Source organism: Mustela nigripes, chromosome 2, assembly GCF_022355385.1.
Source record: "Mustela nigripes isolate SB6536 chromosome 2, MUSNIG.SB6536, whole genome shotgun sequence".
In the NCBI taxonomy this organism is placed as follows: Eukaryota; Metazoa; Chordata; class Mammalia; order Carnivora; family Mustelidae; genus Mustela; species Mustela nigripes.
In genome coordinates this window covers 170,305,559-170,323,283 of record NC_081558.1, presented here as the reverse complement: position 1 = coordinate 170,323,283, position 17,725 = coordinate 170,305,559, and the positions used below count along the sequence as shown (strand labels likewise).

Sequence of the window (17,725 nt, the reverse complement as noted above, 5' to 3'; positions counted from 1 at the left end):
GTTATATTCATCAGGCCAATCATATATTTTTTTCCCTTTCTTCTCCCACTGGATTCAGGTTTTCTCTGATATGGTTACTGTATTATTTTTTCTGGAGTCATTGTTACCATTTTAGCATTTTGTTCTCTCATTCATCTATTCTGCTCTAGACAAAATGACAAGGTGGAAAAACTCACCTCCAAAAGAGAACAAGAGGCAATACTGACTGATGAGGACCTAATCAATACGCATTAGTAAGATGTCAAAACTAAAGTTAGAAAATAATTATAAAAATGCCAGCTGGGCTTGAAAAAAGCATAGAAGATACTATCTCTTTCTGAAGAAATAAAATCCCATTCTGGAGAAATAAAATAACTAAAATCTAAACAAGTTGAAATCACAAAAGCTATTAATGAGGTGCAATCAAAAATGGAGGCTCTGGCTGCTAGGATAATTGGGGCAGAAGAGAAAATTAGTGATATAGAAGACCAAATGATGGAGAATAAGGAAGCTGAGAAAAAGAGAGATAAACAACTACTGAATCACAAGGGGAGAATTCAAGAGATAAGTGATACCATACGACAAAACAATATTAGAATAATTGGGAACTAAGAAGAAGAAGAAAGAGAGAGGCAGAAGGTATATTGGAGCAAATTACAGGGGAGAACTTCCCTAGTTTGGGGAAGGAAATAAGCATCAAAATGCAGGAGGCATAGAGAACTTGCCCTCAAAATCAATAAAAGTAGGTCAACACCCCATCATTTAATAATAAAACTTACAAGTCCCAGTGACAAAGAGAAAATCCTGAAAACAACTCAGGACAAGAGGTCTGTAACCTACAACGATAGAAATAGTAGACTGACAGGAGACCTACCCGCAGAGACCAGGCAGGCCAGAAAGGACTGGCATGATATATTCAGAGCACTAAACGTGAAAAATATGCAACCAGGAATATTATACCCATCCAGGCTGGCAATGAAAATAAAAGGACAGATAAAAAGCTTCCAGGACAAATGAAAACTAAAAGAATTTGCAAACACCAAACCAGCCCTACAGGAAATACTGAAAGGGGTCCTCTAAGCCAAGAAAGAGCCTAAAAGTAACAGACCAGAAATGAATATACAGACAATATACAGTAACAGTCACCTTACAGGCAATACAATGTCACTAAATTCACATCTTTCAATAGTTACTCTGAATGTAAATGCGCTAAATTCCCCAATGAAAAGACAGAGGGTATCAGCAAACATTTAAAAAAAAAAAAAAAAGACCCACTGATATGCTGTCTGCAAGAAACTCATTTTAGAACCAAAGACACCTCCAGATTTAAAGTGAAGGGATGGAAGACAATTTACCATGCTAATAGGACATCAAAAGAAAGCTGGGGTAGCAATCCTTATATCAAACAAATTTGATTTTAAGCAAAAGACCATAATAAGAGATGAAGAAGGCCACTATATCATATTAAAGGGTCTGTCCAACAAGAAGATTAGACAATTTTAAAAATCTATGGCACTAACATGGGAGCAGCAAACTATATAAATCAATTAATAACAAAATCAAAGAAACACATCAACAATAATACAACAATAGGCGGGGACTATAACTCCTTACTGAAATGGACAGATTATCTAAGCAAAAGATGAACAAGGAAATAAAGGCTTTAAATGACACACTGGACCAGAGAGACATCACAGATAATTCAGAACATTCCATCTCAAAGCAACAGAATACACATTCTTCTCTAGTGCACATGGAACAATCTCCAAAATAGATCACCTTCTGGGTCACAAATCGGGTCTCAGCCAGTACCAAAAGACTGGGATCATTCCCAGCATATTTTCAGACTACAATGCTTTGAAACTAGAACTCAACCACAAGAGGAAAGTCAGAATGAACTCAAATACATGGAGGCTAAAGACCATCTTACTAAAAGAATGAATGGGTCAAACAGGAAATTAAAGAATTAAAAAAATATCTGGAAATAAATTAAAATGAAAACACACTGTACAAAATCTTTGAGACACAGCAAAGGTGTCCTGAGAGGAAAGTATATAGCAATACAAGCCATTCTCAAGAAACAAGAAAGGTCTCAAGTATACAACCTAACCCTACACCTAAATAAACTGGAGAAAGAACAATACAGAAAGCCTAAACCCAACAGGAGAAGAGAAATAATAAAGACCAGAGCAGAAATCAATGAAACAGAAACAAAAACAAAAACAACAACAACAAAAAAGTACCAGTAGAACAGATCAACACAACTAGGAGCTGGTCCTTGGAAGAATTTAAAGACTGATAAACTCCTGGCCAGACTTATCAAAAAGAAAAGAGAAAGGACCCACATTAACAAAATATGAATGAAAGAGGAGAGATCACAACGAACACCAAAGAAATACAAACAATTATAAGAACATATTATGAGCAACTATATACCAGCAAATAAGATAATCTGGAAGAAATGCGGGCATTCCTAGAGACATAGAAACTACCAAAACTCAACCAGGAAGAAATAGAAAACCTGAACAGACCCATAACCAGTAAGGAGACTGAATCAGTCATCAAAAATCTCCCAACAAACATGAGCCCAAGACCACATGGCTTCCCAGGGGAATTCTACCAAACATTTTAAGAATTAATATCTATTCTCTTGAAACTGTTCGAAAAAATAGAAATGGAAGGAAAATTTCCAAACTCATTTTATGGGACCAGAATTACCTTGATCCCAAAACCAGACAAAGTCCCCATAAAAAGGAAAATTACAGACCAATATCCCTTATCAACATGGATGCAAAAATTCTCACCAAAATAGTAGCGAACAGGATTCAACAGTACATTAAAAGGATTATGCACCATGGCCAAGTGGGATTTACTTCTGGGCTTCAAGGTTGGTTCAACATCCTCAAAACAATCAATGTGATACAATACATTAATAAAAGATATTTTATGATACTCTCAATAGATACTGAAAAAGCATTTGACAAAATACAGCATCCTTTCTTGATCAAAAATCTTCACAGTGTAGGGACAGAGGGTACGTACCTCAATATCATCAAAGCTATCTATGAAAAACACCACAGCAAATATCATTCTCAATGGAGGAAAAACAGAGCTTTTCCCCTAGGGTCAAACACAGCAGAGCTGTCCGCTCTCACCACTGCTATTCAACATAATACTAGAAGTCCTAGCCTCAGCAGTCAGACAACAAGAAGAAATAAAAGGCATCTGAGTCAGCAAAAAGGAAGTCAAACTCTCACTCCAGGTAGATATGATACTTTATGTGGAAAACCTGAAAGACTCCACTCCAAAACTGCTAGAACTCATACAGGAATTCAGTTAAGTGGCAGGATACAACATCAATGCACAGAAATCATTTGCATTTCTTACAACAACGGCAAGACAGAAGAAAGAGAAATTAAGGAGTCAATTCCATTTACAATTGCACCCAAAACCTTAAGATCCCCAGGAATAAATCTAACCAAAGAGGCAAAGAATCTGTACTCAGAAAACTATGGAGTACTCAGGAAAGAAATTGAGGAAGACACAAAGAAATGGAAAAATGTTCCACACTCATGATTCAGGACAAATATTATGAAAATGTCTATGCTACCTAGAGCAATCTACAGATTTAATGCAATCCCTATCAAAATACCATCAACTTTTTTCAAAGAAATGGAACAAATAAACTTAAAATTTATATGGAACCAAAAAAGACCTTGAATAGCCAGAGGAATGTTGAAAGTTGGCAGCATCACAATTCCAGACTTCAAGCTCTATTACAAAGCTGTAATTATCAAGATAGTATGGTACTGGCACAAAAACAGACACATTGGTCAATGTAACATAATAGAGAGTCCAAAAATAGACCCTCAACTCTAGGGTCAACTAATCTTCGACAAAGCAGTTAAGAATGTCCAATGGAAAAAAGATAGTCTCTTCAACAAATGGTGTTGGGAAAATGGGACAGTCACATGCAGAAGAATGAAACTGTACCATTTCCTTACACCACACACAAAAATAGACTCAAAATGGATGAAAGACCTCAATGTGAGACAGGAATCCTTCAAAATCCTTGAGGAAAACACAGGAAGCAACCTCTTCGACCTAAGCCACAGTAATTTTTTCCTAGAAACATCACCAAAGCCAGGAGAATCAAGGACAAAAGAACTACTGGAACTTCATCAAGATCAAAAGCTTTTGCACAACAAAGGAAACAGTCAATAAAACCAAAAGGCAACTGACAAAATGGAAGAAGATATTTGCAAATGACATATCAGACAAAGGGCTAGTGTCCAAAATTTATAAAGAACTTAGCAAACTCAACACCCAAAGAATAATCCAATCAAGAAATGGGTATAAGACATGAACAGACATTTCTGCAAAGACATCCAAATGGCCAACAGACACAAGAGAAAATGTACAACATCACTCAGCATCAGGGAAATACAAATCAAAACCACAATGAGATACCACCTCACACCAGTCAGAATGGCTAAAATTAACCAGTCAGGAAATGACAGGTGTCAGTGAGGATGCAGAGAAAGGGTACCCTCTTACACTGTTGGTGGGAATACAAGCTGGTATAGCCACTCTGCAAAACAGCATGGAGATTCCTCAAAAAGTTGAAAATAGAGCTACTCTATGACCCAGCAACTGCAGTACTGGGTTTATACCCTAAAGATGTAAATGTTGTGATCTGAAGGGGCACATGCACCTGAATGTTCATGGCAATCCATAGTAGCCAAACTATGGAAAGACCCACAATAGTCCACAATATCTACAACAGCCAAACTATGGAAAGAGCCTAGATATCCAACATCATATGAATGGATAAAGAAGATGTGAGATAGATAGATAGATAGATACACACACAACACACACGCACACACACACAATGGAATACTATGCAGCCATCAAAAAATGAAATCTTGCTATTTGCAACAACATGGATGGAATTAGAGGGTATTATGCTAAGCAAAATAAGTCAGTCAGTGAAGGGCAATTATCATATGATCTCACTGATATGAGGAATTTGAGAAACAAGACAGAGAGGATAATAGGGGAAGGGAGGGAAAAATGAAAGATGAAACCAAAGAAAGAGACAAACCATTAAGAGACTCTTAATCTCAGGAAACAAACTGAGGGTTGCTGGAGGGGAAGAGAGTAGGAGGGATGGGGTGCTTGGGTAATGGACACTAGGGAGAGTATGTGCTATGGTGAGTGCAGTGCATTGTATAAGACTGATGAATCATAGACCTGTACCCCTGAAACAAACAATACATTATATGCTAATTTTTAAAAAAAATTTTTTAAAGGTTTGTATCCCTTATCACTTTGATTCTGGGCTTTTTAATTTTTTTACTGATTTATAGAAATTCTTTGTGTGAATACTAATAACATATATATCTGGCCAAGCATTAGTATGAATTTTTGTCTAGGAGAGAGATACAAACACACACAGGCATACACACACAGTTGATCCTTGAACAATGAGGAGTTTAGTGGCACCCACACTCCCAATGGAGTTGAAAATCCATGTATGTAACTTTTGACTCCCCAAAATGTTAACCACTAAGGGTCTCATGTTGATCAGAAGCCTTACCAATAACATAAAATCAATTAACACATATTTTGCATGTTATATGTATTTTATCATGTACTGTATTATATAATGTACTATTAAAATAATATAGTAAGTTAGAGAAAATAATAAATAAATAAGAAATAAATAAATAGATGGTATCTAAAAGAAGTTATCAAGAAAACCATAAGGAAAACACATTTACAGTATTTACAGTTAATACATATACTGTACCTATAAAAAAATCTGCATATAAGGGCACCACATGTTTCAAACCCGTGTTGTTCCAGGGTCATCTGTGTGTGTGTGTGTATGTGTGTATAATATACTAAGTATAGTAATATCTAAGCTTAGTATCATATATATATATATATATCTTACTCTGGATATGCCACTTATGTGTCTTTGTTTTATATTCCTTTTATATATGATCAAACATATAATATCAAATTTTAATTTTTAAAAATTATCCTAAAATTTAAAACTACAACAGATCCTACCTGCTTTCATTTCATCAGTTTCTAGGTGGTTATGCCAAACACTGACTAGTAATTTTATAAAAAAATGTAAGATTAAAAGCATGGTACTAACCATGAATTTCTATATACATAAAACAGAACAGGAAGGCATCAAAAATGTTTAATATCAATGTATTTAATAAACTTTCCCCTTCCAAATATCCCTCCCCATTAATTTTGACTGTAAGCCAAATTATGTAAACATAGTATTTTGTATAATTTACAGTAGTTTAACTGAAGAATAGTATTTTGGTGACAGTTTGACCAGAAAATCAAAAGTCACTATATTTTAAGACAGATAAAAATGTAATGTAAGGGGGCGCCTGGGTGGCTCAGTGGTTTAAGCCTCTGCCTTCAGCTCAGGTCATGATCTCAGGGTCCTGAGATCGAGCCCCATATCAGGCTCTCTGCTCAGCGGGGAGCCTGCTTCCTCCTCTCTCTCTGCCTGCCTCTCTGCCTACTTGTGATCTCTCTCTATCAAATAAATAAATAAAATCTTTAAAAAAAAATGTAATGTAGGTGCGCCTGGGTGGCTCGGTGGGTTAAGCCTCTGCCTTCAGCTCAGGTCATGATCTCAGGGTCCTGGGATCGAGCCCTGCGTGGGGCTCTCTGCTCAGCAGGGAGCCCGCTTTGCCCTGTCTCTCTGCCTGCCTCTCTGCCTACTTGTGATCTCTCTCTCTCTCTGTCAAATAAATAAATAAAATCTTTTTTTAAAAAATGTAATGTAGAGAATTGTCTATAGTGATGATAAAGAAAGTGCAAAGCCAAAAAGAGAGCAGAGAGGCAACAAGAGACTAGCATAGGAGGAAATTACTATACCCCTACACTAAAGGGCAAAGAGGAAGAAGCAGTAGCAACTCCACATAGGAGCTGGCATTCTTACAGATCTGTTCATTGAAAGACACAATCCACAGAGGAAATAGAGCCACTGCCAAATCACTACCTAAGGCAAAGAGGGTAACCTGACTTTTTCCCTCCTTGCCCTCCATCTTCCAGTGTCCCCACAGAACGTGCACTTGGAAATGCAGCCTGTAAGAGTCAGCCTCCTGTTTCAGGGAACAGAACAGTGGAAGGGTAAGAAGCATATCTTAGAGCAAAAAAACCTGCATAAGTGGTAATACTGCTCACTCCAGGAAATAATGTAACAAGTTTTTTCACTTAGAAACATCAAAATAGCATATTTTCCTCTTAAAACTTAAGTACATAGAAAGTATGACTTACGAAAGATTTGGATTGTCTTCTGTTAAATTATTTTCCTTTCTTGTCAAGCATTTATAGAAAAAGCTACTAAAAATGTGACTTCGTTCAACAAGTTCATCTGATGCCTTCTCCAATAAAAGATACCTGTAAAACAGCAACACCACAAAAGAAAGTTGTTTTTAGATTTCTACCTGGTCTTCTTCCAGTTATCTTATGTATTCCAGAAATCTTCGTTTTTATGACCAATTAGAGTCAAAGTCATCTTGCAATTTGCTCTGATTTCAGTATTTTGGGTTCGTTCATTACCTCATCTCCCATCAAGACTGCTGAAAGCAGAAATTGCCTGCTGATTCTTTTACTTGCTTAACATGTATTATCAAATTCCTAACATATACCAAGCACCATATGTACACTAACATATAAAATAAGTGGGGGGAAGTAGCTGTCACCATATAGCTTACAATAAATACAAAGGAGAGTATAGAAGGAAAGATTAATCAAATACTGAAACCATGACACTCCTATAATAAATCTAGAAAAATTTTAATTACTATGAGATATGCCTAACCTATAAATCCTTAGTCCATTTCTACTAAAAGAATTCTTCAATATAAGCTTATAATTCAATGATTTAGTGCTTAAACCCTTCATAATTAGAGAATTCTGCTATTCTTAATAGCTTATACAGGTTCAAAAATGACCTTGTAATCGCTCTTTTTAAAAAGCACAAAAGACTAACACAACTTGAAATTTTTTAATGTGGTTATGGGAAGGCTTTGCTACATGGAAGGAGACAAAAAGGATGCTTCTGATGTGCTAGAAATGGTATCTTGATCTGAATGATGATTATGTGGGTGCATATATATGTGAACATTCATTCGTTGTACACTTATAATTTATGTACTTTACTACTTACAAGTAATTCATTAATTTAAAAAATAAATAGAAAGTTGTTTAAAAAATAAAGTTAGAATCCCCTCTGAAAGGAAGTCGATGAGAGAGACATACAGGCAATTCAGTGAAAAGGAAGTATAGAAAAGTACTACTGGAAATAAATTAGAAATAAAATTGTATTAGTTAATTCCAATAAAACATAAAAAAACTAAGAATATGATCCAGTTCACCTCACCAAATATAAGCTTGACACTATTATACGGATACAAAAATAAATAAGATGTAAGAGCATAAGGAGAAGGAGAATGATCATAATATCATCAACTAACTTTAAAATCAGGCAAAATATTTTAAGTACTACAAAAGATGTAAATGAAGTATTATGGGAGTTAGTAATATCTGTTTAGAAGATCAGGAGAAGTTTCAGGAAGGTATCACTTGAGAGAAACCTTGAAAGAGGAATAAAACTTTAAAAGATTGAGATAAAGAGGAAAGTGTTCAGAATCGGGACAAACAGTGCATTAAGGCAGAAGAGTGAACAAAAATGGGTTTTATTTAGTAAATTATTTATAATTCAATATTTTTGGACTATGTAATACATACAGGGTTATTAGTAAATGGCTAAAAAGATAGTGTCAAATTATTAAGGCTCTCGAATGCCAAAGTGTCTGAACTCATTTTGACAGGTAGTAAGAAATTAATATATATTTTTAATGGGAATTGCATTCATAGAATACCTTAAGAAGAATATTGCTGGTCATAATATACTTAATGGACAGGAAAACAGAGATAAAGGATACAAGGAAAAACATTAGAAAAACAGAAAAAGGGGCACTTGGGTGGCTCAGTCATTGAGCAGCTGCTTTTGGTTCAGGGCATGATCCCAGACTCCTAGGATCGGGCCCTGCATCTGCTTTGCCCTCTCCCTCTGCCTGCTGCTCCCCCTACTTGTGTGCATGCACGCTCTCTCGCGCCCTCTCTCTCTCTCTCTCTTCTTTGACAAATAAATAAAATAAAATAAAAGACAGAATAACAATCCAGGTAAGAGGTACTAGAAAATCATGACATGATGATAGAAGAAAAAGAATAAATGAATTTGAGAGACAGAATCTAATAAAATTGGAAAATGAAACAAGACAAAACCAGAGAGGGAGACAAACCATAAGAGACTCTTAATCTAGGGAAACAAATGGGTTGCTGGAGGGGAAGAGGGTGGAAGGGATGGGGTGCCTGGGTGATGAACACTGCGAAGGGTATGTGTTGTGGTGAGTGTTGTATATTGTGTAAAACTGATGAATCACAGACCTGGACCCCTAAAAGAAATAATACATTCTATGTTAATATAAAAAAAAAAGAAGAAAAATAAAGTTGGCAACTGAGTATATAGAGGGGGAAGGGAGAGTAAAGAGTAATTGATAATGGAGACTTCTGCTTCCAGCCAAGATGGAATAACAGAAGCCAGATTAACCCTCCTGGATGAAAGAAGCAATAAATAAATAAATAAATAATCAGACAAAATATATATGAATCAATAGTTCTCAGAACACTGGACACCAGGCAACAAAGAACAATGATTTTTGAGAAAGGGGAAATAAACACGGTGAGTTCCACTAATGCACCAGCTTAATATGTTGTCCAGCCTGTAGCATGGGACTGAGTAACCCAGGTGACAGACTACAAGTTGAGGAGACACTGAAAGATGGTAGAGACCAAGGCAGATAGAATTTGCAGATCAGAATACTGAAAAAGGAAAAGCTGTAGTTAAAGAAAATTCCAGACATCTGCAGAGAATCCTCCTTGAATATGCAGAATTTTCATCACCACATGCATGTAAGGAAAAGGCTAGGGAGAGAACTACCTGAAAAGATTAGAGGGAACGGTAGCTAGCCACAAAAATAGTGCCTGTTCTTTCCAAACAGACTGGAAAACCTCATAATTCATGAGGCCCTGGTAGAAGATTATTTAACTAAGGCTAGTATTATTAGTTAAACAAGAGGGTTCAGGTAAGATGAAGCTTACCTTCCTATCTATTCCTTCAGCTTGGCTCTACAAAAAGTTGAAAATTATTTTTTAATGGAATAGTGGTATGGGTTTTTTAAATGACAGGTAACTCTTACAGTGCTTAAAGACACAAGAGATCACTACAGAATTGCTTCTTTTCCCTTCCCAAAGTGACCTGTAATTTTTAAAGTATTTCTTTCATCACAGAAATATAATGAAGAAATATAAATCTGAAGTAAACAAATGAACAAAAATGAAAATAAACAAAAAAATAGTAACTCTTCTGGAGTACATAGCATCTTCAAGAGATAAAGGAATGAAACTGAAGTCAACTATAGAAAATGCTGTAAGCAAAAATCTTTGAATTCTTGGCAGGTTACTTTTAGTTAGAGTTAAAAAAAAAAACTTCAGTGATAGACATGTGGTTTAAGATTCAAATCAAAATTGATAAATGAGAAGATCATTCATCACTGTACTTACTTAAGGTAGAAATCAATGATTACATCATTAAGAAACTCTCCTTCTTCTAAGCACTCCAGATCTTCATTAGTTACTCCTAATCCCCCTTTTGTAGGTGGTGGAGGATATACAATCAACCTTAAAAAGTAAAACTAAAGTTTAAACATATTGTAGTGAAAATTCCAGTATATAACAGTATATAACAAAGAAATTTGTTATATAGAACACTAATAGGGCTATGTATTCAATAACGAAAGTGTATGGAGTAAAAATAACTGACAGTTATTTTCCTTCTTTATTTTCACAAGGTACTAATAGTACTTTCACTGTCTTTTCATTTCCAATCCCATGTGGGGCTAGTATCATATTCACCTAATCAATACCTTATATATCACAATCAGTTGTAATACCATCAAAGATATCTCTCTTCTGTACAATGTTTAACTTTCAACAAACTGATGTAATAAACAATAAAAGATTTTCCTAAGCTCCACTTTCCAGCTCTAATTTTGAATCCCCAAGATTAGTTCCTTTCCATTTAGAAGCCAACAGTCAAAAATTATGTTCTCCTACTGGTGGCTAGTCCACAGCAACAGCAGAGCAATAAAGAAATAACATGGGAGCAGAGAAGGCAGGTTTCCTATAACAAAGTGCTTACAATGTAAAACTAAAGAGAATATAAAGGAAACAAGTAATTATAACACAAGCAGAAAGAAGAAGAAAACAGAGAGCCACTAATTAGGCATCTTTTTTCTGATATCTTCTCTTAAATCTCAGAAACATGAGCAGTTCTGAGTTTCTAGGTATAATCTTGGAATATACATGATAGTCATCATTTGCATGAATCTAGTCAACAATAAAAATATAATAATATGTGTATCTTAAACCAGAAATAATGTGTGCATCTTGACTTCAAAACGAAGTCACCTGTAATTGACTTAATCTTGGCAAGCAAAGCACCTAAATTATATAAAAATATGTGAAATTTTAAATGCTAATATAAAAGTTACTATTTTATGGGCTATTTTCTATTCTGTTCTTTCATTTGTTGTTGTTTTTTAAAGGAATCATACATAGGAAGAGAAATCACCCTCAAATGCAGAGACTCCCTATTCTGGCCACCATGACAAGACATATATAAGATGAAATATGAATAAAGTAGCAACTTATGAAAAGGAAGTTCTAATAAACTTCAAAGTACATTAAATTGAGTTACACCTCAGTTAAGCATCCCCACTTTTCCTACCATATATTCAGATATGGTATATCTGACTGGTATATGATAACTGATTTTATGACTATATAGTCATAAAAACCATATACTGCACTCTAGTATTTTCAACAAATATTTTAATCTTACCAAATTTGACATTATGGTTGCCATCTTACTGACATAAAACTAAACGAAATGGCACTGACTGTTTTCTCAATAAATTTTTTTAATTTTCTCAAAAAAAAATATTACTTCTATTACTATCAATGTAAAAGCAAAACTCAAAACATTTAAAAAGGTAAACTACTGTCAAATCAATATTATATAACTGAAACTATTGTAATATTGTTTGTCAGTTATACCCCAATTAAGAAGAAAAAGGTAAACTATTTAAAATCAGCAACATGAGTGAAAACTACAAATATGTCTACCTATTACAAACAGGTATGACACAGTACATACTTCTGAACAGGCCCAGTGTGCCTGACTTCTCGCCATTCTTCATCTGGATTAGATGTAATAGAAAGTGAGTAGCAACCACTACTTTGCTTCTGCAGGAAGGTGTAAGTAGGCTTGGCTGTATCTGTATTTGAAGGCTGACAAAAAATGGCAAAGAAAAGGTTTTCTTATAGATACATAAATACGCATTAACTCTCAAAGAATGAAGTCAAAACCTAGACTAATTTTTAAAAATACGACTAAAAGAAATCAGTATCAATGAGTTATATCTATACATTTAGAATTTCTCCAAAGATATTGTGAAATCAAGATAATACTTTTGATCAAAAGATACTATACATACAGGGTTACCTGGGTGGCTCAGTCGGTTAAGCATCCAACTCTTGATAAACTCACATCATGATCTCGGGGTTGTGAGAGTGAGCCCCTGTTGAGCTCCATGCTCAACAGGGAATCTACTTGAGATTCTTTCTCACCATCTGCCCCTCCCCATATTCACATGCACCCCCTCTCTAATAAATAAGTATATCTTTAAAAAAAAAATAAAGATATTGTCCATACAATGGTCAAAGGTTAACTTGAAGTGTTACTTATAGATATGGGCATTAGAATTAAAGAAAAATGTGAACACTTTTCAGTTCAAAATGAACAAAAGATATAATAGCTAGAACAAATAAAATTTAAGAGATAAAAAGTTCATATTTGCCATAGCAAACTCGAAAAAACTTTTCTCTCTAGAGGTATTTGGCAGAGATATACAAGCCTCTTCCAGATTCCCCTAATACTAACATCTTATATAACCACAGTTACAACCATCAAAACTAAGAAATTAACATATTATAAGCTAAATTGTAGACTTTATTCTGATATCACTAGTGTTTCTACCAGTATCTTTTTTCTGTATGAGAATCCTACAATTCCTGTTTTTCCCTTTCATGACCTTGATATTTTCAAGAGTATTGGTCAGTTATTTTATAACTGGGTTTGTCTGATTCTTCCCGTAAGTAGATTGAGGTTACACAATATTGGGAAGAATACCAGAGAAGTCATGTACCCTTCTCAGTGCATGATGTGACAGTATCTTATTCCTGGTGATGTCTGCCGCATTTCTCCACTGTAAAGTTACTTTATGATTAATAAATATTTTGGCTGAGAGAATTTAAGATTATGTACATATCCTTTTTCTCCTTAAGTTCTTACCATTAAATTTAGTATCTCTTGGTGGACCTTGCCTGCAACAACATTAACTATGGTGGCTTTCTATTTCTTATTCCTTTTACATCTATTAATTCAAATACTTTCCTAAGAAAAAATTATCAATTATCCACCATCAGTACTTATTTTTCACTCATTAGTTCAGGTATTTATTTGTATTAATACAGATTTATGGGTATTTATTACATTCTTTGGTAACAATCACATTATCATTATTGGTTTTATTGATCCAACTGTTCCTAGCTGTGGGGCGCCTGGCTGGCTCAGTTCGTGGTGCATGCCACTCTTGATCTCAGCATTGAGTGTGAGCCCCATATTGGGAGTCAAGTTTACTTTAAAATTAAATTAAATTAAAAATGTTCTAGCTTTGGTATTGGGAGTTCTTTCAGGTTGGTTCCTGTGCTCTTCTGACCAAACACAGCATTTTCAGATCACTCTATTTTCAGTGAAAAAATTTTTACTGAACTCTGCCAATTATATAAATCATATGCTTACCTGAGATACTGATTTCCTCTTCATTTCTTCAGCAGCAACAGCAGGAAAAGAACAAGTTGAAGCACAATAATAATGAATAAAAGAACTTTCTTTTGAAGAGAGGTTCTGAAACAAAGGAAGTGCCTGAACCCAAGATAATGGATAAGAAAGCTCTAATTCTCCATTGGTTGTACTTATTTCTGTCATAATATCTTTCAATTTCAATTCTTCTCTTTGTGAAATAGGACTGTGTAGCTCAAGGAAAATGAATTCACTGGATTTTGCTATAAAAGAAATAAGAAACCAATTTTTATCAGTAGTGTTATTTTTCAAGGGGATTAAAATTAAAATAATTTAATCATTAATGACAGTATTTTGTATATTAGTTAATAACTCAGGCAAATTAAATCCCTAAATAGGCCATTAGTAACTGAGATTCAAGACTCACAAATTTTAAACTCTTCCTGCATTAAAAGGGAAACTCCACAATGGTATTGGTTGCTGTATCTATACTATCTGGCATTTAGTATTAGTAAACATTTATTAAGGAATTTATGAGTAAATGAATAAATAATAACTAAGCATTTAATTATTTTTCTCTAACATCTTCCATTTGTCAAATCTACCAATTAAAAAAGTATTCTGATCAAACACTTCCTTCAAAATCATTTTGTTTCATCAATCATTTCAACAATGGTCTCAGATGACATTCATTCCCCCATAATAATTATAAATGGCTAGTTTTATTTCCCCAACTTCTCTATTTAATCATAAATTTTCCCAATTAACTTGGAGTAGGACATCAAAATAAGCACAGTAGTCCTCCTTTATCCATGGTTTCATTTTCCACAGTTACAGTCACCCACGGTCAACCACCACAGTCCTGAAGCAGACGATCTTCCTTCTGGCCTATTGCCATCATGTCTGTGGTAGGCTCTCACTACATCAAAATGCCTAAGTCATTCACCTCATTTCAACTCATCACATAAGCATTTTATCTTCTCACACCATCACAAGAAGGGTAAGTACAGTATAATAAGGTATTTTGAGAAAGACCACATTCATTTAACTTTTTATTACAGTATATTGTTACAATTATTTTGTTATTGGTTATTATTAATCTCTTACTGTATCTAACTTATATATTAAATTTTCTCATAGGTACACATATAGAGGGAAATAACATAGTATGTATAGATTTCAGTACTATATGTCATTTCAGGCATCTATGGGGGAGTCTTGGAACATATCCTCTATGTATAAAGGAAGGGACTACTGTAATATTAAAGGTATAAAATTCAGTTCACTACTTACCACATTTTATATGCAAAGGAATACAGAGGGCAAGGTAGAAAGATCAAAGAGGCAAAAACAAACCTTACTAATTTGATTTATGCAATTCTAAGCTAGACTCTTCAGAAGTTGAAAACTAAGCAAAGTTGGGAGATATTTAAAATACATTCAAATACACAGTTTTGGGAGCATTCTCCCAAAAGTATTCAATCCAGTCTTAGAAAAATGATATATTTAAGTAAAGAGAGTTTTCTGAAAAACTCAAGAAAATATTGAAGATAAAAGACCTCTATATTTTATTTAACGTTGCCACTGATTACTGTCACAAGTTATTAGAAAACAAGGGCAAGAAACTCGTAAGAAAGACAGCCGAGGATGGCAACTGACTTAGGATAAGGCATCCCTTTTATTTTAAAAGATAATTTCTCTTGGTTGAGTAAAATTATCAGGAGAAATTATGTAGAATAAATAATTTTTCTTGCATAACATTAAGGGTTAAAATCTCTTTTAATTCAATGAACTTAATTTCAACTCAATGAAATAATCACATTCTATTAAATTACTTTAGAAGAAAACAACTTTATTTACAGGACTTCTCAGGTTATTCCAAAATTTACAAATTATGTCATACTCACATTGCTGGCTTAATATGGAGTTTTCTAGCTGGGTCTGAACCTCTTGAAGATAATTTGCAGAGACCCAGAGGAAAAGGATAGCATGACTCCTTTTACTGTGATCATCGTCCTTATTTTTCCATAACCCAAACCTCTTTAAATGTGTGGCATCCACTAGCAATGAAACCTCATTCAAGGATACTAAAACCAAAAGAAGATAACATTAGGAATACAACACTTACACACTTTATGACTCTTCTTGAAAACACGATGTTCTTCAAAAAGAATGATATGTGAAATTTTACAAAAGTATTATTTTCCAGTACAGAAAAAAGGCCAAGGGGCACCTGGGTTGCTCAGTGGGTTAAAGGCTCTGCCTTCGGCTCAAGTCATGAGCCCAGAGTCCTGGGATCAAGCCCTGCATTGGGCTCTCTGCTCAGTAAGGAGCCTGCTTCCTTCTCTCTCTGCCTGCCTCTCTGGCCTACTTGTGATCTGTCTGTCAAATAAATAAAATCTTTAAAAAAAAAAAAAAAAAAAGGCCAAGAAGAAGAAGAGGAGGAGGAGGAAGAAGAAGATGGGTGTGGTGCATAAACAATTAATTTTGGATCATTGAAAAAAAAATTAAATTAAATTAAATTTTTAAAAAAGAAGACAATGACAATGACAACTATCTGATCTATGCAGAAAAATAAGCATAATATAACTTAGAAAATTATGTATTTCTATTTTGGTCAATACCATCAACCAAGACCTCAAATGTTATCATAAGTCAATTTATTCCTCTGTTTCTTCTCCCCAAATATCTGCATTCCACTATATAGACTAGCTAATATCAAAAGACTCTCAAACATATTATGAGCTTTTGAATGGTCTCAGATAGTATTTCTTATAAAATTCTTTCAGGTTTAAAAAAATAAATAACTAAACTAAAATTCTTCCAGGTTTTACTTCTCAAAATTTCTAGGTCTTCCTCCTAGTAAGCTAAAAGAAACTTCTATGAGGATTTTTTCTTAATTCAAATAAACATAGAAAAGTAGTATAAAGAAGTCCTGAAAGTCATCCGGTCCAACTTTAAGAAAACAAGCATCTGAACTACTAGGAATACAAGTATCGTTTAAGTACAAACTCAAGATGAATACCTATTTGAAACAAACCTCTTACTATTCCTACCCGCACTGTATCCTAGCAAGTCAAAATCTAGTTCTCTACCTTTGACACCTGGATCACATCAGAGCCTGTTAGAAATGCAGAGTATCAGGCTGCACTCTAGATGTACTCAATCAGATTATCTGGCTTACCAAAAAAACAAAACAAACAAACAAAACACAAAACACAAAAAACCCAGGTGATTCATATCACTCAATACTGAAGTTTGAAAAGCATTTTACAATAAGCATTCAAATACTTAACTAGTCATCTTTATGTTCTCACACCATTCTATTTTTTACCTTTTTCTTATAATCAACTGATCCACTTTAAACATCGTCTTTCTTTCTTTCATATTTCCTCCTTTTGCTTATTCCTTCCTTCCCTTATTCCATTTCTTCATGTCTTTTCCTGCTCCTTTTCTGTATTTCTATTTTTCCTCTGTGCTTGTTTGCATATTTGCCTGCCTACTTATACTATTTCACTACTCCTTTTAAAAACATTTTACATAACTTCTTTTCCTTTCAAACTCTGTTACTACCTCTTATTTATTGGCATTTTCTTGGATAATCCTTTTTAAAATTGCTTCTATCAATCAATCTATATCTATCCATCTATTTACGTTTTATATCTACTCCTCACATACCTGACTACTTTTCCTATCTAGCTGTCACCATTC

General features: G+C 34.3%; 1 protein-coding gene across 5 annotated transcripts in view; it reads right to left on the bottom strand.

The window, feature by feature from the left end:
• SENP7 (SUMO specific peptidase 7) overlaps positions 1–17,725 on the bottom strand; it is a 155,726-nt gene that overhangs the window by 19,514 nt on the left and 118,487 nt on the right. For all 5 annotated transcript variants that reach the window (XM_059392060.1, XM_059392062.1, XM_059392063.1 and 2 more), the window contains 5 exons: positions 15,922–16,101; positions 14,015–14,277; positions 12,308–12,441; positions 10,654–10,770; positions 7,300–7,422 (listed from right to left, as the gene is read on the bottom strand). In XM_059392060.1, coding sequence (XP_059248043.1) covers positions 7,300–7,422; positions 10,654–10,770; positions 12,308–12,441; positions 14,015–14,277; positions 15,922–16,101 — 817 coding nt within the window. The remainder of the gene's footprint in view (positions 1–7,299; positions 7,423–10,653; positions 10,771–12,307; positions 12,442–14,014; positions 14,278–15,921; positions 16,102–17,725) is intronic.